The 18,697-nt window shown below is 34.4% G+C and overlaps 1 protein-coding gene and 1 long non-coding RNA gene across 7 annotated transcripts in view; one reads left to right on the top strand and one right to left on the bottom strand.

Moving 5' to 3' along the window:
- LOC143223708 (zinc metalloproteinase-disintegrin-like batroxstatin-1) overlaps window positions 1-18,697 on the bottom strand; it is a 44,698-nt gene that overhangs the window by 14,748 nt on the left and 11,253 nt on the right. For 4 of the 5 annotated variants that reach the window (XM_076452024.1, XM_076452026.1, XM_076452028.1 and 1 more), the window contains 6 exons: window positions 11,710-11,771; window positions 9,407-9,496; window positions 7,486-7,557; window positions 5,530-5,699; window positions 4,625-4,709; window positions 102-232 (listed from right to left, as the gene is read on the bottom strand). In XM_076452024.1, the coding sequence (XP_076308139.1) occupies window positions 102-232; window positions 4,625-4,709; window positions 5,530-5,699; window positions 7,486-7,557; window positions 9,407-9,496; window positions 11,710-11,771 (610 nt within the window). The remainder of the gene's footprint in view (window positions 1-101; window positions 233-4,624; window positions 4,710-5,529; window positions 5,700-7,485; window positions 7,558-9,406; window positions 9,497-11,709; window positions 11,772-18,697) is intronic. The other variant, XM_076452025.1, reaches the window with a different exon arrangement.
- On the top strand, window positions 3,592-18,658 carry LOC143223711 (uncharacterized). Of its 2 annotated transcripts, none has more exons than XR_013013058.1 (4): window positions 3,592-4,451; window positions 6,751-6,821; window positions 10,960-11,221; window positions 17,681-18,658. It is a non-coding gene; the product is annotated as an uncharacterized LOC143223711 (long non-coding RNA). The 2 variants fall into 2 exon arrangements; XR_013013059.1 differs by lacking the exon at window positions 3,592-4,451 and adding an exon at window positions 4,642-4,731.

Below are 18,697 nucleotides of genomic sequence, written 5' to 3'. Positions count from 1 at the left end.
AAGATCATCCTTATGTACTTCAATTTCCTGTTCAGGAAAATTATTGTGGAAAAGATTTGCTGAAATGTGTAACAACTTTGAGGTATGTTTTGTTGGCTTACCCTGTCATACTTGACATGACACACCGATATTCAGGGCATTCACATCCAACTTTATCATGCTGCATTCCAAAATTATGTCCTAACTCATGTGCCATGGTTGACCCCACTAGACCAACCATATCGTTGTGGTCCTACAAAAAACACACAAAAAAAGTTTTGTTACTGAACGAATTTTTTTTCTTCAAAACTCCGAGAGAAAAAGATAAAAATAAGCGCCTGCGTTACGTCAGGTTTAACGTATACAACATTGAGATCAAGTGCAGAATAATCGTCGTGTGATAAGATACCAACCAATGAAGTAAAATATTGTACAATAACACAGGATCTAATTGTTGTCACCAGCCAACAGTAGAAATGAAGATCGTTCAATAACACAGGACTAAATTGTTGTCACCAGCAAACAACGGAAATGAAGATCGTTCAATAACACAGGATTTAATTGTTGTCACCAGCAATCAATAGAAATGAAGATCGTTCAATAACACAGGATTTAATTGTTGTCACCAGCTAACAATAGAAATGAAGATCGTTCAATAACACAGGATTTAATTGTTGTCACCAGCTAACAGTAGAAATGAAGATCGTTCAATAACACAGGATTTAATTGTTGTCACCAGCTAACAATAGAAATGAAGATCGTTCAATAACACAGGATTTAATTGTTGTCACCAGCTAACAGTAGAAATGAAGATCGTTCAATAACACAGGATTTAATTGTTGTCACCAGCTAACAGTAGAAATGAAGATCGTTCAATAACACAGGACTTAATTGTTGTCACCAGCAAACAACGGAAATGAAGATCGTTCAATAACACAGGATTTAATTGTTGTCACCAGCAAACAATAGAAATGAAGATCGTTCAATAACACAGGATTTAATTGTTGTCACCAGCTAACAATAGAAATGAAGATCGTTCAATAACACAGGATTTAATTGTTGTCACCAGCTAACAATAGAAATAAAGATCGTTCAATAACACAGGATTTGTCACCAGCCAACAGTAGAAATGAAGATCGTTCAATAACACAGGACTTAATTGTTGTCACCAGCAAACAACGGAAATGAAGATCGTTCAATAACACAGGATTTAATTGTTGACAAACGTCTGCTAATTTACTCACCAACTCTCATAGTTCAATGAAGTAATATATTAGTTAATTTATTTCGCGCTCCTAGAAATACCATAATCTCCTAACAATTTTGTTCTAAGTTGTACTAAGTATAACGTTATTTTAATATTCTTATTATATACTTCCTTATACAAACTAATTAATGAAGTTTAAGGTGAACAAACTATGAGAAATAAACACCAAAGACACAAATAACGAAGTTATCCAATGCCTGGAACAGGTTATAATAATTCAAATAAATCTGTTAAATACCTTTCTATTGCATGCTATTGACACTGCATTGTTCATTTGACATCAACGTATGCTTTGATTGCAGTTTTCTTAGTTCTAAGCCACTACTATAAAGTGAAAACCATATCAGTTAGCTACTAGATATGTAATTAGCTACCATATCAAGTAATTATTTGCTCATAGTTGAGTGCAAGAAGTCAGCGAACAAGATAAATAAAAAATTTGGAATTTAAAACCTGCAAGTAAGGATTGTAAAAGAGTGAGGCTGAAGACAATATTTGCTCAAACTACAAACCATTCTTCTGACTCCATCATATGTAATTCGAGATAAGAAATACAGATCCACAATCCTGTATCCAAAGTTCCGAAATTCGAAAAGCTCTGGAAACCGAAGTTTTTTTTGTGGAGTGTGGAGGGTCAGTATAACAACTGACCCAACTCCACTTGACCCACGTCACTGAAGTGTGACGTGGCCCAGCAGCCTGACAGGCGCGCCAGTTGTGTCTCAGCGCTCCTTCTGGTCACACGTGTGTCTGCTGTTTGCTGATATTTTGTATTGCTTTGTATTTTGTGGCTTTGTGTTTAATTTCTCTGTGAAAATGTCAAAAAGAGTTACAGATACCTCTATGTGTAACAGTGAGAAAATGAAGCATCTGACATAATGCAGAAAGTGGAGTTATTATAGAAGCTTGATCGTGGAGTGTCCGAGTGGTGTCTTACTGAAGAATATGGAGATGGAACTACCACTGCATATGATTATGGGGTGTAGCCCTGGACCCTATTGAAGTGATGCATTTTTTCGGACTTCGGAAAAGGGATTGTGGACCTGGAATGGTTTTTGAGTAAATATTATCTACAACATCTCCAGGCTAGTTTCCTTATTTTCACAATCCATATTTATAGGTTTCCAATTCCCAATTTTTTATTTATCTTGTAAAATGTTATTTGGTATTGTTTTAAAAAAGAAGGGAAACAAGGAGAAAAAACATTTTGAAGAAAATATGAATGATGTAGAGATAGAAATTATAAAAAGTACCGAAACAAGGTGATGAATACAGAACCATAAAATATTGTGTGATGAATACAGAAAACCATAAAATATTGTGTGATGAATACAGAAAACCATATAATATTGTGTGATGAATACAGAAAACCATAAAATATTGCGTGATGAATACAGAAAACCATAAAATAAAATACAGAAAACCATAAAATATTACGTGATGAATACAGAAAACCATAAAATATTACGTGATGAATACAGAAAACCATAAAATATTGTGTGATGAATACAGAAAACCATAAAATATTGTGTGATGAATACAGAAAACCATAAAATATTGCGTGATGAATACAGAAAACCATAAAATATTGCGTGATGAATACAGAAAACCATAAAATATAGCGTGATGAATACAGAAAACCATAAAATATTGCGTGATGAATACAGAAAACCATAAAATATTGCGTGATGAATACAGAAAACCATAAAATATTGCGTGATGAATACAGAAAACCATAAAATATTGGGTGATGAATTCAGAAAACCATAAAATATTGTGTGATGGATACAGAAAACCATAAAATATTGCGTGAGGAATACAGAAAACCATAAAATATTGCGTGATGAATACAGAAAACCATAAAATATTCGGTGATGAATACAGAAAACCAAAAAATATTGCGTGATGATGAAACAAAAAACCATTCAATATTGCGTGAAGAATACAGAAAACCATAAAATATTTTCTAAGAAAACTTTTATGCACAAGTAAATGTTGAATTTCTTTAATTTGCATGAATTCAGGGTTGAATAAAAACATGTAAAATGAATAACGCTATAAAGTTTTACTACTGATAGTTCCCGTACACTTGTAATATTGACTCAATGGTTACTTATGTAGGTTTCTTTATGATTTTATGTGCTCATCTCTACCTTGTTTCTGTACTTTTTAACATTTCCATCCCTACATCTACCTCATTAAAAATTACTTGTAACATAAAATAGCTATCAGTTAGTGTGACGAATAAAGTAGTAACAGGAGATCTAAGAGTGAAGCCTACACTCCCATAGTTTTAAATTTTAATATTTATATTACGTAAAAAAAGGCCTAAGTTGAGAAAGCAGTAAAAGAGACCTTGAAGGTTTAGCCCTTAGTACCAAGATGCGTTCGAGCACGTCATTTATAAGAAAGTGTTCCATTGGAAGTATATTGTATACCACTACCACCACCACTTGTCCATACTCTACACTTGCTTACTTAGCTTTTCCACGAGGTCTAGTCCTTGGTGCGAGTATATATGTTGTACTGGTTGTATCACCCTACGCCTACAGTTAGCCGAGTTTTCGTGTTTTAAGGGGCAAGGAAGTGTTAACCGTAATTCATTTAGGCTTCTTGGAAGACAGTTCGCAACGAACTGGTGAATTAGTTATGTTAAGTCCGGCTAAAAAATAGTTTTAGCTACCTTGGGCACGAAGCGTTAAATAAATATTAATAATAAAAAGATCTACAATTAGATATACGAGTAACAAGCCTAAACTGTTGCTCACAGCAACAAGTCAGCTGTCAATCAAACGGAATATAAGTTTCGGCGTAAAATATTTAATGAAACTTTAAATAGTTTCGTCCTATTTCAAATGAAGATGAACACAATATAAAACAACAATGGTAGCAGACGAAGGATAGTAGTGAGCCGAGTTACTTAGGAATTGTGGGAATTTAAAGTTTAATGAGGTTTCGGCTTTCTTTCTAGAAAATATATTTTAAGCAATCACTACCACAAAACATTTATTTGACATTGTGGGTTTTACCTTTGAAACATATAAATTCAACGTGGTGAAGTTCAAAATTTAAAAAATTGTCGTAAGACCTCGGCAATCTCGAAGCTGTAACGAAAATATATCCACATGCCACTGTAGAGATTTGAAATGGTATACGCGTCCATCTGTAGGATGAACTTCGTTGTTATATTAAATGGATATCAAAGGTAAGTGTTATTACAATTTTAAAGCCGTGTTATCCAGTAATTTTTCTACTTTAACAAGATTAATCTAGAAATGAAAAGACACATTTTTAAAATTTTATCATGTTTTCAAAGTGCATTATTAGAGTCAGATAATACATTATAAATATTTCAATTAAATACATTTTCCTACTTACCATCACCACACCCGCCGAATGTTTATAAGTGCAAATAGTTCCAACGGTACCTTTTCCAACTGTCTGATTTTCAAACTCTAAACCTCTAGGACAGAGAAATGTTTAAGGTATTATTTTTTGTCACTAGTTGTAACATATTGTATTTTTTATGTAATAAAATCTAATTACGCATGTGAACAAAATTATGCAACAACGAGAGGTATTAGGCTCGAGTATTAACTACAATTCTCTTTTATCAGACAGTTCGAAGCTTGTTAACATATCATAATGTTTGGCTACAACAACGGGCATGTTGTTAACATTGCAATTAACTAGTTTTTAGGCTGTATTTATCAAATAAAACAATGTATTTAATTTGTTTTGCAATCTCACTGCAGGTTGAATTGTACTTAAGCCTAATAACTCGTTACGCGTACTAAGCCTAATCACACGTTTTACTACGCTTTACACTATTAAAATGAATTAAAAACTTATTATACCTACTATTTTAGTCTCCAATTTAACTAAATCTAGTTTTTTGTTATTAAAATAATTTCTAAAGATAAAAATAACAAAACCAAATAACAATCAAAGAGCCAAAATATGGAACTTTGCTTTTTAACTTTGTTTTTTCAAATAGCGCTCTTTAACTTGAAGAATCAAACATATATGAATAACAGAAGCCACACGCTCACTGTTCTGCCTTGTGTAAAATAAAAAGCATGTTTGTATGTATGTACTGGGGTGGGGGTGAAAGTGTTTGGCAATAAAAATAAAACGTGAGGGAAATTACATGATATGTTCTTTAACCATAAGATCTTTGGATATTCAACTTCATTATTTGGAATAAATCATAAAAACATTGCATATTGTCAACATTATTACTATTACTTGTGTTGATCGAAAGAACCAAACAAACAACTCACGTGATTAATTGAGCATTGTCATTGGGATGTTGTCTGAGCAGATTTTCTCGCCGGTACTTGGAGAAGTTCTCGAGCGTTTTCCCAGAGTCACTGGAGACGAGAATTTCGTCATGTTCCGACCAGATAACAACCCCCATCAAAGATATGACGATGTTCAATGGGGAATAAATCTGTTCAAGAAAAACCTTAAGTTTTAATACATTTCATATAAACATAATTTTTATCTGAGGAGATTTAGCTTTTCCCATTCCTCATATAAAATAAGAAATATTGAACAAATTTCAAAGATAAGTTTAACAACAATTTTAATACAGAGGAATTTTTTCTCAAGACTTGAGAAATATTAGTCATCGTGCGATTTTAAGAATGGTCAATTGGTCTATAAATATTACGTTACATAAATGCTTTGAAACTTGAAAGTAATTTATGTTTGAGGGGGACTGTGAGCAGTTTTAATTATTTCTTAACTGAATTTTTACAGTTTAATATATATAATACCTTAGAATAAGCACCGAAAATGTGATCGAATATTACATGGATCTTAATGTACCGGGAAGCAAAATATATACATTTTCACTTAACACTACATTCAGACTAATAAATAATAGTTAGAGTAAATATACACTTTGTTAGATGAAATACTGAATATTATACTGTTTAGGGTTAGGCAAGTGAAAATAAACCTTAGAAACATATAATGATTCAGTACTTTTCAATAACCTAAGTTCAAAGTAAACTGAATAAACCCATTTAGTATTTCAGGCAAAAAACACAACAAACAAATTAGTATTGTGACGAATTTACTTTTTAAGCAAACTAAATTAACTTATAATTTCCTTTTAAATATTTCACTGTGCCAAAATAAGTTTTTGTTCATATGGTACACAAACTTGTGGTAACGTTTCCAAATGAAAACTTATTGTTTCTTTGTAACGTATTTATTCATGTAAGATATATAATTACCATCAATAAATTATGCATTTTAGTTTTTAACAACTAGAGGGCTTAGCAACAGCATTGTCGGGTTTTGTACTCGGGGGGCAGCAAAGAAATTAAAAGCTGAAATTGATCAAATTTTTAATAAAATAGTCATAAAAACAAATTATATCAAATCAAATGTAATAACGTTTATAGGCGTTTTATTTGTTTCGTATTAAGTGACACAAAACGAGTTTATTATGTGTAAGATCTGAAAAAATAACGTGTGATTAATATGCCTAGATACTTGAAGAGGTCGGGGCCCCTTCGCCTACATCTATGGATTTTAGCCAAAAATTGGCTTTGAACCAATAGTAAGTAAATTGGTACTTTTTGTTTTTCGCTAACAGCTACATTTACACTATTTAGTTACACCTCCATTATACTTAAAATTTCTGACAAATGTCCTAAAATGTTATATTAAGTGTGGGAGATTTTGACGAAAACCATATTAAAATTAAGGTTAATCCAAAACTTAAATTTTACGAAACTCCGTTTTGTAACTATTACAGCAACTTATAACATGATGAGGAAATATTCATGATTACCTCTCTGGAAGTTATACAGAAATGAATAGTAGCCCCCCCAAAAAAAAAAGACAAAACCTAGTTTAAAGTTCTAATTATCAATATAGATTATATAGTGCTCATCTAGTAATAAAAGATATATTTATGTGACTGATGTAACAAATGCCCCGGTGTTCAGCTGTTAGTCTGAAGGCTTGTAACGTAAAAAATCGGGTTCTGATACCCGCTACGGGCAGAGCACGGATAGCCCATTGTACAGCATTGTGTTTAACAACAAAGAAAGTAACAACTAATTAATAAAAATAGTTCATATGAAACTATATTATCGCTGATATCGAAGTAAGGATGTACGTAACTCAACAGAAATTTCTTTCTCATTTAGTTTGCTTTAAATATCGAAAAAAATAAATCACATTCATGGAGAATTTATGAACTTAAGTTTTGTGCTTACCCCACTTAGGATGTTCGCCACCTGTTTCGAACGCTCGAATACAATGTCTTTGTTATTGCCCCATTTCCTAAACTTGAAAAAAAAAGAAAACCCATAAACAGTTAATAAAATATATGTATTTTGTATTGTAAAAAATCATTTCTCCGAAATAAAACTGTATGTTACATAATATCAACCAATGAAGCAAAATTTCTACCGACATGGACGATTATTTATCTAAAAGAAGTCTTTGTAGTCGCGGATTCGTATCCCCGTCACACCAAACATCAATCGTAGGGACTTTATAATGTCATGCTCAATCTCACTATTCTTTTATAAAAGAGTAGCTCACGAGTTGGCGGTGGGTGGTGATGACAAATTGCCTTCCCTCTAGTCTTACACATCTAAATTAGGGACGGCACACAACCCTCATGTAACTTTGCGTGAAATTCCAAAAAACAAAAAACAAACAAGCATGGGTAAGCATGTGATACCACATAAAATATATGTGACAGTTCTCTGCGAAACAGGCAGAAGTGTGATTACTTACAAAGGTAAATTAAGCGGGTATTTAACGTTAGAAACCGTGTTACGAAATCCGTGGTGGGCACAACACAGATAGCCCAATGTGCTTAACTACAAACAAACAACCCACTTACCCAGCAATAGCCAAACATGTCATGGCAATAATATATTGTAATATTGGCATCTTTACGTTCAGAATTTACTTTCTAACTACAAATAACAACGTTAACATGACACAACACTTACGAAGCCAGCTAGTGTGTTAATTATTACTTATCCCACCAAGTATTTCATCATAAGCAACATTCTGTTCTCCTGCCTTGGAACATACAGTATGTTTGTTTTTGAATTTCGCGCAAAGCTACACGAGGACTATCTGTACTAGCTGTTCCTGATTTTGCAGTGTAAGACTAGAGAGAAGGCAGCTAGTCATCACCACCCATCGTCAACTCTTGGGCTACTCTTTCACCAACGAATAGTGGGATTGGCTGTTACATTACAACGCTCCTACAGCTGAAAGGGCGAAAATGTTTGGTGTGACAGGAATTCGAACCGTCACTTTCAGATTACGAGTCGAGTGTTTTAACCACCTGGCCACGCCGGGCCTCATGCAATATGTCCTGCTGAATTGAAATCACACACTTATCAGCAAAGCACAAAATCCCTTCTTTGATAAATATTCGACATAGTTTACAAAGCATTTATGTATATTGCTTTCTTTTAATATCTCAATATAACAATGATGTGTTCTTATTGCACATATTTAATAACAACGTCTTATATTCTATAATCAAAGTTCCTTGGTGGCTCAGCATTAACAATTCAGGGTTTGATCCTCGTGGCAGGCAGAGCATAGACATTCCATTCTGCATCTTTACTGTAAACTGTAAACATACTCATAGTTCAACGTAGCCTAAGGGCTTGAATGTTGTTCAGTGGATTATCTGTGATTTGTCAACCACAAGTATCGAAACCCGGTTTGTAGAATTGTAAGTCTGCATATTTACTGCTTAGCCACTGAAAGGTTACTTACGTTGTGAAAAAAAATCCCATTATAATTTAGTTTTCCACAAGAATATCTTAAGCAACATTTGGATAAAACCTTCACAGTTGTAAAGAGATTATGTTTAGGAACCAAATCGTGACGAGAACAGGAGTTAAAACTACAATTTAGAACTATTCAAAACCCAGGTAAGCAAGAGTTAAACTATAATTTAGAACTATTCAGAACCCAGGTAAGCAAGAGTTAAACTATAATTTAGAATTATTCAAAACTTAGGTAAGCAAGAGTTAAACTATAATTTAGAACTATTCAGAACCCAGGTAAGCAAGAGTTAAACTATAATTTAGAACTATTCAAAACCCAGGTAAGCAAGAGTTAAACTATAATTTAGAACTATACAAAACCCGGCCTCACCTGTGCGTTATCATTCACAATTACTAATTCAACGTAACGCTTCCTTTCCTTGACAATGCTTAGGTTGTCCTGTTGAATATCTCGACGACCCTGGGAAGAAAGATAAGATAATTATATGTATTTAAAAAACTAACTAAATTTTCGCTAACTAATGGATGAGAACGTGACACTAAACATAAAACTAATGCTTCAAATTTAATACAACAACAGATAATAATACATGTTAGTCCCAAAGGCCTCATTTTAAATAACAGTCTTTCACATCAATTTCTGCATTGGCCCTGAGGTGACGTTTCCATGGGGTCGGAAACACTGCCCCATTCTTCTTTCTCAACTATCCTACAATTTCAAAACATATGCTTACTTAAACTAACAGGCTAAATTGGAGCTCCAATGAAGGTCTTGACAGCTATGTGGCCATACATAATAGCTGTGATTTTAGTTTTCTTAACCATTGTTCTCATGGAAACAGACACTGGTTTTGGGGTGTGGTTGGAAGCTTATGTGTTGTTAGTTTGTAAACCTTTGCCAGTTTTAAAACCTTGTTCACGATCTTCTCAACAATATTGGAAGACATGTCAAGATTTATCGTGAGGGCATTTTTGAGGGTTAACAGGTTCTCTTTCATAACCACAGGTTTCACCCCTTTGATGAGGGTCTTGGCTCTGATTGGTTTTGGGTGTAAGTTTCAACCGCAATAATGAGTGAAGTGGGTATTTTCACTTTCATAGAGGGCGTTGAATAATCCCTTTCTCGAAACGCTGTGCACGTTGGCTCTGTATCATTTAACAAATTCGCTGTACATGAAAACTGATCTTCAAAAATAGCAGAAATACTGCACAAGCCTCATTAACACAGTTTTCTTTTTAAATGTGGAAAATATGCCTATCTATCACGTCACATGGGCGGTATTTGCAGAGAACTAACAGCTAGTTTTCACGCGTGACTACAAACTGTAACTGACTCTCTCTACAAACAGGGTTAAAAAGTTGTTTTCATAAAAATTGACGTCAGTAACGAGTCAGTGCATTTGTCATCATGAAATATAAAACTTAAAACCAACTATAGAAACATGAAATTATATAGGAAGCATATATTTGTGTAAACAATCATAATTATACGAACAAAAACATTCGAGAAGTTAAAACTTCCAAAGAAGTTTGTAATCTCTCTTTGTTAACCTAAAGATGACCTAAGAATATCGAAACGTTGTTCTGTACTTTATTTTAATTAAAGTGTTAATACCCACACCAGGCGTATTTAGAATACATGTTTATTTCAAGTGAGTTTCTAGTCATCGTGAATTCAAGAAGTTAGTGAATCAAAGAAACGAAAAATCCAAAAGCAACTCATAAAAATGTGTGAAAAATTAAACTTCCAAATGATCAATCCTATACTCCCCTACAAATAAGAGAAATAATTAGTGTGTGCAGATCCTAATCTTTTAAGAAGATAACAGTTTGAAGTTCAGTTACGAATAAAACGTAAACAACAATAACAATATTTTTTATATGAGGTCTGATCAAAAAGTACTAAGCCTTCTTTTATTTCAGGTGCCAGTATAGAGACAGTGAGCTTCACTGAGGTGTGTACGAAATACAAATAGTGATCTACCCCACAAACAAGCCATTTCTCCAGACCTTATACACGTGTTGCAAAAAACGTGTCGTAATAAACATGGACAGCCAAGAAAAGCAACGTGTTCACATCAAGTAAAAGAGGAACAGAAAATTGGACATAACATAGGGATGATATATAATGAAACAGACAATAGAAAGGAGAAACTGACAAACCCAACTGTTCCGTTTCTTAAAAGTTAGTTACCTATAAGTTATTTACTTTTACCCAACCATATTGGACATTAAGTTTTCTATAAATATTATTAATTTGTTATATTAAATATCATAAATATCACAATATCACTGGATATTCTTCACTATTATCTTACAGGTCCAGATAACTATTCCATTGTTCTATTTTTTTTCTACTTTTTTATACCCCAAACAGTGAGAGAAAGCCATAAAGTTAAATCGAATAAAACTGGCTTTCAGTAATACAGAGCTTAAAAGTTGAACCCAAAATTTATAAGTTTGTCCACCAAATGATATTCTTACAAGTTCATTTTGGACTTTGGGAAATAAAAATGTTATTCTTAGAACTTTGTGACATACTTATCAAACTTTTGCACCGAACATAACAAAAAGGTTGCCTGAAACTAATATTAGTTTTCCATATGTACTAGTTTTCTAGTATCCTTTAGTCAAATACTGTACTTTAAATAACATTTACATCGCTGAACTTACCCTTTGATGTCTGAAAGAAACAGGTGTTTCATGCTTGAAGGGTGATACCGAATCGCCATTACCTGAAAATCAAAACTATTTAAATTATGTTTCATTAATTACGTGCAAAACTACTCGAGAACTATCTGTACTAACCCTTCCTAATGTTGCAGTGATACATTAGTGGGAAATAAGTTAGATAACAACACCAAACCCTCAAATCTTTGGGCTACTATTCACCAACGAATAGTAGAATTAACTGTAATTTTATAACGTACCCAAAGTTGAAAGGACAACCATGTTTGGTGACAGGATTCCATCCTGCAACCCACAAATTGCAAGTTGAGTGCCCTAACAAAAAAAAAAAAAAATCCTGTGCAAGCCTTTAAGGTTTATGACGAAAGTATAGTTCGCTCTCTCATTTCCTCGGATTTTTGGGTATCATATGTGACCTGGAGGGTCAGGTGCTCTTTGACCTCTTCCTCCTTTCTTTACTTATATGGTCATGCAGTGTTGGTTGGTGTTAGTTACTGCTTTAGGGTCAGAGTGGGCTGAATTACTGCGACCCATTTCAGGGCAATATCCATGTATTAATATACATGTATATATATTATTTTGCCCTATCTCATCATGTATGAGATACCTGTCCAGTTCGCATGGTAATTCATTTTTCATCCAATTTTTATCAAAATACATTATTGTACTATGTAGGAGTCTATGTGTTATGGCTGGTATGTTTGAATATTTATGTATTAATTTAGATGATATTGTTATGGGAACTCTGTATGCTGTTGTGAGGAGTGTGTTTTGGATTGTTTGTAGTTTGGCTTTAGTTGTTTTATCACTTACAGTTATCCATGCTGGAGCTGCGTCTAATGTATGTTTTGTAAATTTTTAGTATGTTGTCTGTTGGTGCTTCACTGTTCTTTCCTCGAAAGTATAGATATGTGTTGCTTAGTTTGTTTTGAATTTTGTGCAAAGCTACACGAGGACAATCTGCACTAGCCATCCCAAATTTAGCAGTATAAGACTAGAGGGAAGGCAGCTAGTCATCACCACCCACTGCAAACTCTTGAGCTATTCTTTTACCAACGAATACTGGGACTGACCGTCACATTATAACAGCCCCACAGCTGAAAGGGCGAAAATATTTGGTGTGACGGGGATTCGAACTCACGACCCTCTCATTACGAGTCGAGTGCCTTAACAAGCTGATTGCAATGCTGGGCCTTTAAGTGTTGTATAAAAATATCATATATATCTAATAAACACATATTTATGTCGTCAAAATTTTGAACACTAAATTGTAAATACTTTAGCTTGAATAAAGCATCACATTTAGAGTATCTGTATTGTTAAAGGCCCGTACAGTAAACACATAAGAATGCTCTCTTTTTGGGTCATGGTACTACCAGCAGTGCGAAACCAAAGTTTCCGTCCCACATTCACCATGTTATTTTTGTCAACTCTTCATAACACAGGTTATCTTCATGGTTTACAAATTACCAAATATTTTCAACAAAACACATCATGTCTTTATACTTATGTCAAGAAACCAGTTTATGTAACTTATACCAGCAGTCTAACAGTTCTAATAAACCAGTTTATGTAAGTTATGCCAGCAGTGTAACAGTTCTAATAAATTAGTTTATGTAAGTTATGCCAGCAGTGTAACAGTTCTAATAAACTAGTTTATGTAAGTTATGCCAGCAGTGTAACAGTTCTAATAAACTAGTTTATGTAAGTTATGCCAGCAGTGTAACAGTTCTAATAAACCAGTTTATGTAAGTTATACCAGCAGTCTATTAGATTTATGAAGCTAGTTTATGTAAGTTATACCAGCAGTCTATTAGTTTTATGAAACTAGTTTATGTAAGTTATACTAGCAGTCCAGCAGTTCTAATAAACTAGTTTATGTAAGTTATACCAGCAGTCTAACAGTTCTAATAAACTAGTTTATGTAAGTTATGCCAGCAGTGTAACAGTTCTAATAAACTAGTTTATGTAAGTTATGCCAGCTGTCTAACAGTTCTAATAAACTAGTTTATGTAAGTTATGCCAGCAGTGTAACAGTTCTAATAAACCAGTTTATGTAAGTTATACCAGCTGTTTAACAGTTCTAATAAACCAGTTTATGTAAGTTATACCAGCAGTCTATTAGATTTATGAAGCTAGTTTATGTAAGTTATACCAGCAGTCTATTAGTTTTATGAAACTAGTTTATGTAAGTTATACTAGCAGTCCAACAGTTCTAATAAACTAGTTTATGTAAGTTACCCCAGCAGTCTAACAGTTCTAATAAACTAGTTTATGTAAGTTACCCCAGCAGTGTAACAGTTTCTAGTTTATGTAAGTTATACAAGTAGTGTAACAGTTTTATGAAGCTAGTTTATGTAAGTTATACCAGCAGTGTAGCAGTTCTAATAAACTAGTTTATGTAAGTTATACTAGCAGTCTAGCAGTTCTAATAAACTAGTTTATATAAGTTATACCAGCAGTCTAACAGTTCTAATAAACTAGTTTATGTAAGTTATGCCAGCTGTCTAACAGTTCTAATAAACTAGTTTATGTAAGTTATACCAGCTGTTTAACAGTTCTAATAAACTAGTTTATGTAAGTTACCCAGCAGTCTAACAGTTCTAATAAACTAGTTTATGTAAGTTATGCCAGCTGTTTAACAGTTCTAATAAACTAGTTTATGTAAGTTACCCCAGCAGTCTAACAGTTCTAATAAACTAGTTTATGTAAGTTACCCCAGCAGTCTAACAGTTTTATGAAGCCAGTTTATGCAAATCATACCAGCAGTCTATCAGTTTTCATAAACTAGTTTATGTAAGTTATACAAGTAGTGTAACAGTTTTATGAAACCAGTTTATGTAAGTTATACCAGCAGTGTAGTAGTTTTATGACACCAGTTTGCAGCCAGGATATGCACGGATAGTGTGACTAACCATTTCATTCAGACGACCTCTCTTGTGACTCTCCCCCTAATAACTCAGTGATAAGTATGAGGGCTTATAAAGCTAAGAATCAGGTTTAGACACACAGGTAAGGAGCTCTGTAGGATACACACAGCCCTGTTTGTAGCTTTGTGTTTATTACCAAACAAAGGAAACCCTGTAATAAAATGTGTACTGATCTCTTCAGAGCACTAATTACTGATGCGACCTCAAATCTTTCAACACTACAAATCACTTTTCACTTAGTTAATAGCTTCTTGGAAGGTATCCATTTTTAACAGATTGTGAGAAGTTCCACACCAAACGTGAGAAGTTAATATTACCTTTCATAGCAATTACAATTAATCACATACACGCATACTCATTGTTACACACATGTATTAAAGAAATAAAGTGTTCTAAAAGTGTTCTCATTCTCAAGGCTTAGCATGGGTCCTCCAGTGGCTCAGCGGTATGTCTGCGGACTTACAACGCCAAAAAGCGGGTTTAGATACACGTGGTGGGCAGAGCACAGATAGCCTATTGTGTAGCTTTGTGCTTAATTCAAAACAGCAACAGCTTACCATGGCCAGGTGGTTCGGGCGCTCAACTCGTAAGCTGAGGATCGTAAGTTCGAATCCCCGTCACACCGTTTCCAGTTGATTTTGCGCTATAAAACGCTAAACAAACAACCCACCATATATGCGCGTCCTTTCAGCCGTTGGAGCATCATAATATCACAGTCAATCGTTGTATTTGTTGGTAAAAGAGCAGCTACAATGTGGTGATGATTAGCCGCTGTCTTCTATCTCGTCTTTTACTGCTAAATTTGGAATGACTAACGCATATAGCCATTATGTATCTTTGTGCGAAATTTTAAAACCAAATCAGACTTATCGAGTAGATATTCAAACATGCATTATACATCTGACAGACTCGAACAATTGAGAGTGAAGTATTTTCATGAACATCTCTATAAGAACAATTTACTGGCATGAATAATGAGATACAATATACATGACAGAATTGTAACTAAGCGGCATTTCCCATTAAATAGCAACTTTACGTGTATTCATTAAGCCACCTACAGCTGTATTGTACACTAGTATAAAATGAGTGCATTGTAGGGTATATATGTAAATGCACTCCTTGTGATAGACGTGAATAACAATGTAACTATTAACGAGTGTACAGGACAGAGTTATCACACAGGCCTAGGGTCAGCAAGGTATTGGTCACAGCTACATGGACATGACCTTATGGAAAACGTTACTGGAACGAAATAGAAATCTTTACAGAAGGGGGTGGTGGTAAAATGAACCTGACCCCCAAAGGTTACAACCGAAATAACCGAAACAGACATTTGATGTGAGTATCGTTAGACGATATTCCATTTGGTGGAACAAGATTGTTTGTTTGTTTGCACTTGAATTTTGCGCAAAGCTACACGACAGCTATCTGCGCTGGTCGTTTCTATTTAAGAATTGAAAGTTAGCTAGTCCTCACCACCCATCGCTAACTTTCGGGCTAATTTAGTGCCAATGATTTAGTAGGATTGGCTGTAGCTGCAGCGTAGTTTAGTTGTGAAAAGATGTGTTGTAAGGTTGTGTCCACCAGTGCACATCAATGTTCCCTTTAAGCTGCGCGACCGCACAACGACCAATCAAGTAGTACGCACTTCCTTATTCCAGCCGAGTGCACACTCAGTAACGATTTATTTGTTTTTTTATTTTGAATTTCACGCAAAACTGCACGAGAACTATCTGCACTAGCCGACCCTAATTTAGTAAATGTAAGACGACGTCGAGTCATCTAGCTACTCATTATTATCTACTGCTTACTTTTGGGCTACTCTTTTACCAACGGGTGCTGGAATTGACTAAACATTATAACGCCTAACTGCTGGAAGGGTGAGCATGCTTGGTGGGAAGGGGGAACTTGCGACCCTCAGATTGCAAGTCGAGGGTCCTCACCATCTGGTCGTACCAAGATCTCAGTAATGGTAAGGAGTCTCAACAAGTTGACAGTCTTAGTTATCATGGCAATCAATAGACCTGAATCCCAAACAATTAAATGGTAACAATGCAAAACGACAACAACGATCCAATAGGATCGATGGTCTAAAAATACCTAGTGGCGTACATCGACACATTGCCTTAATACTGGTACACATGAAAAAATTCACTTTGCAAATGGATTGAAAAATTAGAGGGAACATTGGTGAACACCACTCTTCTCTATTTGTTTTCTATACTTTATCTAGTATACGAGAATAATGATATCCAAGTAGTTTAGATAGTCTGGTTCTGCAGGAGGTATGAAGCAAATTTTACTATCGAGAACCCCTTTGTTTCGGTTCCAGATGTTGATCGTTCTTGGTTAGGTTGCATATTACTCCCTGAAATATGAACGCTTTTGCCATTGTATTTTGTGATCATGATTTCTAACCTTTTACAAGAAGATGCACTTTTCTTATCATGGCTGGGGATAAGAATTGTTGTAGGTATCTCTCTGGATGGTCCTAGTACCCCAAGTTGATCCACACTCCATTCTTTTCTAATGCCATAGTATAAAGGATGTCCTCGAGTTATAAATCTTTGCCATTTAAACACATCTATATGATCTGAATATATTAATAGTGCAAACCATGAAAGTTTTATGCAAGGTCGGATTAAGGGTTTTATTGGCCCTAGGCTTTTCAACTTATAGAGGCCCAATCGAGACAGAATCTCTATGTGCAATACATTTATAGTCATATCTTGAGGTTCCTTAATTAGTGTGAGGCTCTAAGCTTCAGCCAAATAAGCCCATGCCATAATCCGGTGATGGTCTTTTACACCTTTTCCAAAAGCCTCACAATACACTAAACAATGCAAAACTTTGTTATCATATCTTCCGTTTTATCGCGACTTTATATACGTATTATTTATTGTTGTAATGTAACTAGCTGATTTGTACACTGAAAATCGCTTTAATATAATCAGATCTATATATCTTTGTTTAATTTATGGTATTGTTGTAAATTATATTTTAATTTTTTGTTTCTGATACAGATGTTGGGTATAGAACATATGATGTTAACATCATCTACATATATAAAAATACCCTTATAATACCTCGACAGTTCACGATGACAATGGAGTCAAGAATCTAGCAACTACGACTAACATCGAACCCTAGGTGCATCAGTTATAATTACGTAAACAGTGAATTGGTGTCAAAGAGAAGTATTCATTTGAATAGTGAGTGAGATTTAAGAAAAGCTATTGAGTGATCATGTATATCCAGAGTTAAATTATTCGATGAAATAAGTTTATTTGTATGTTAGTCATAGTACTATTAGCGAGGAATTTCCACTGAAATGTTCTTAGTATTAATATTAAGCAATGAAACAAAACTGGTTATATCAAACGTTAATGATGAAATAATTATACTTAATGTTACTTTTATTGTTACTTGAAATAAATCTCAGGCCCAGCATGGCCAGGTGGGTTAAGGCGTTCGACTCGTAATCCGAGGGTCGCGGGTTCGAATCCCTGTCACACCAAACATGCTCGCCCTTTCAGCCGTTGGTGCGTTATAAAGTGACGGTCAGTCCCACTATTCGTTGGTAAAAGAGTAGCCCAAGAGTTGACGGTGGGTGGTGATGACTAGCTGCCTTCCCTCTAGTCTAGTCTGCTAAATTAGGGTCGGCTAGTGCAAATAGCCCTCGTGTAGCTTTGTGCGAAATTCAATAAAACAAACTGGACGAGATATCGCATTGCGTTTACCAAATAGCCTGTAAAGAACTCGTTCTGATAGGACATATTATAACATTATAAAGATATGAGATACTTGCTTTCCACCTTAAGACTTCTGATACCAAAACTTACAAGTTTGTAATAATATTTTTATAAATTAGAAAAAAAAAACTTCACGTAAAATAGCACAGTATGACAAGTTTCAGTTATATTAGCCAGTTACTAATACAGTTCCGAGAATGAACTCAGTCTTGTAAAAGCTAAAACAATTGAAAATAAAATAAAAACAGATATCTGTTGCTGTTGGTTTTAAACCTGAAAACATAAGTA

Source organism: Tachypleus tridentatus, chromosome 8 (assembly GCF_004210375.1).
Source record: "Tachypleus tridentatus isolate NWPU-2018 chromosome 8, ASM421037v1, whole genome shotgun sequence".
Classification (NCBI taxonomy): domain Eukaryota; kingdom Metazoa; phylum Arthropoda; class Merostomata; order Xiphosura; family Limulidae; genus Tachypleus; species Tachypleus tridentatus.
The sequence above is the reverse complement of the archived record's forward strand: the minus strand, read 5'-3'. Positions and strand labels throughout refer to the sequence as shown.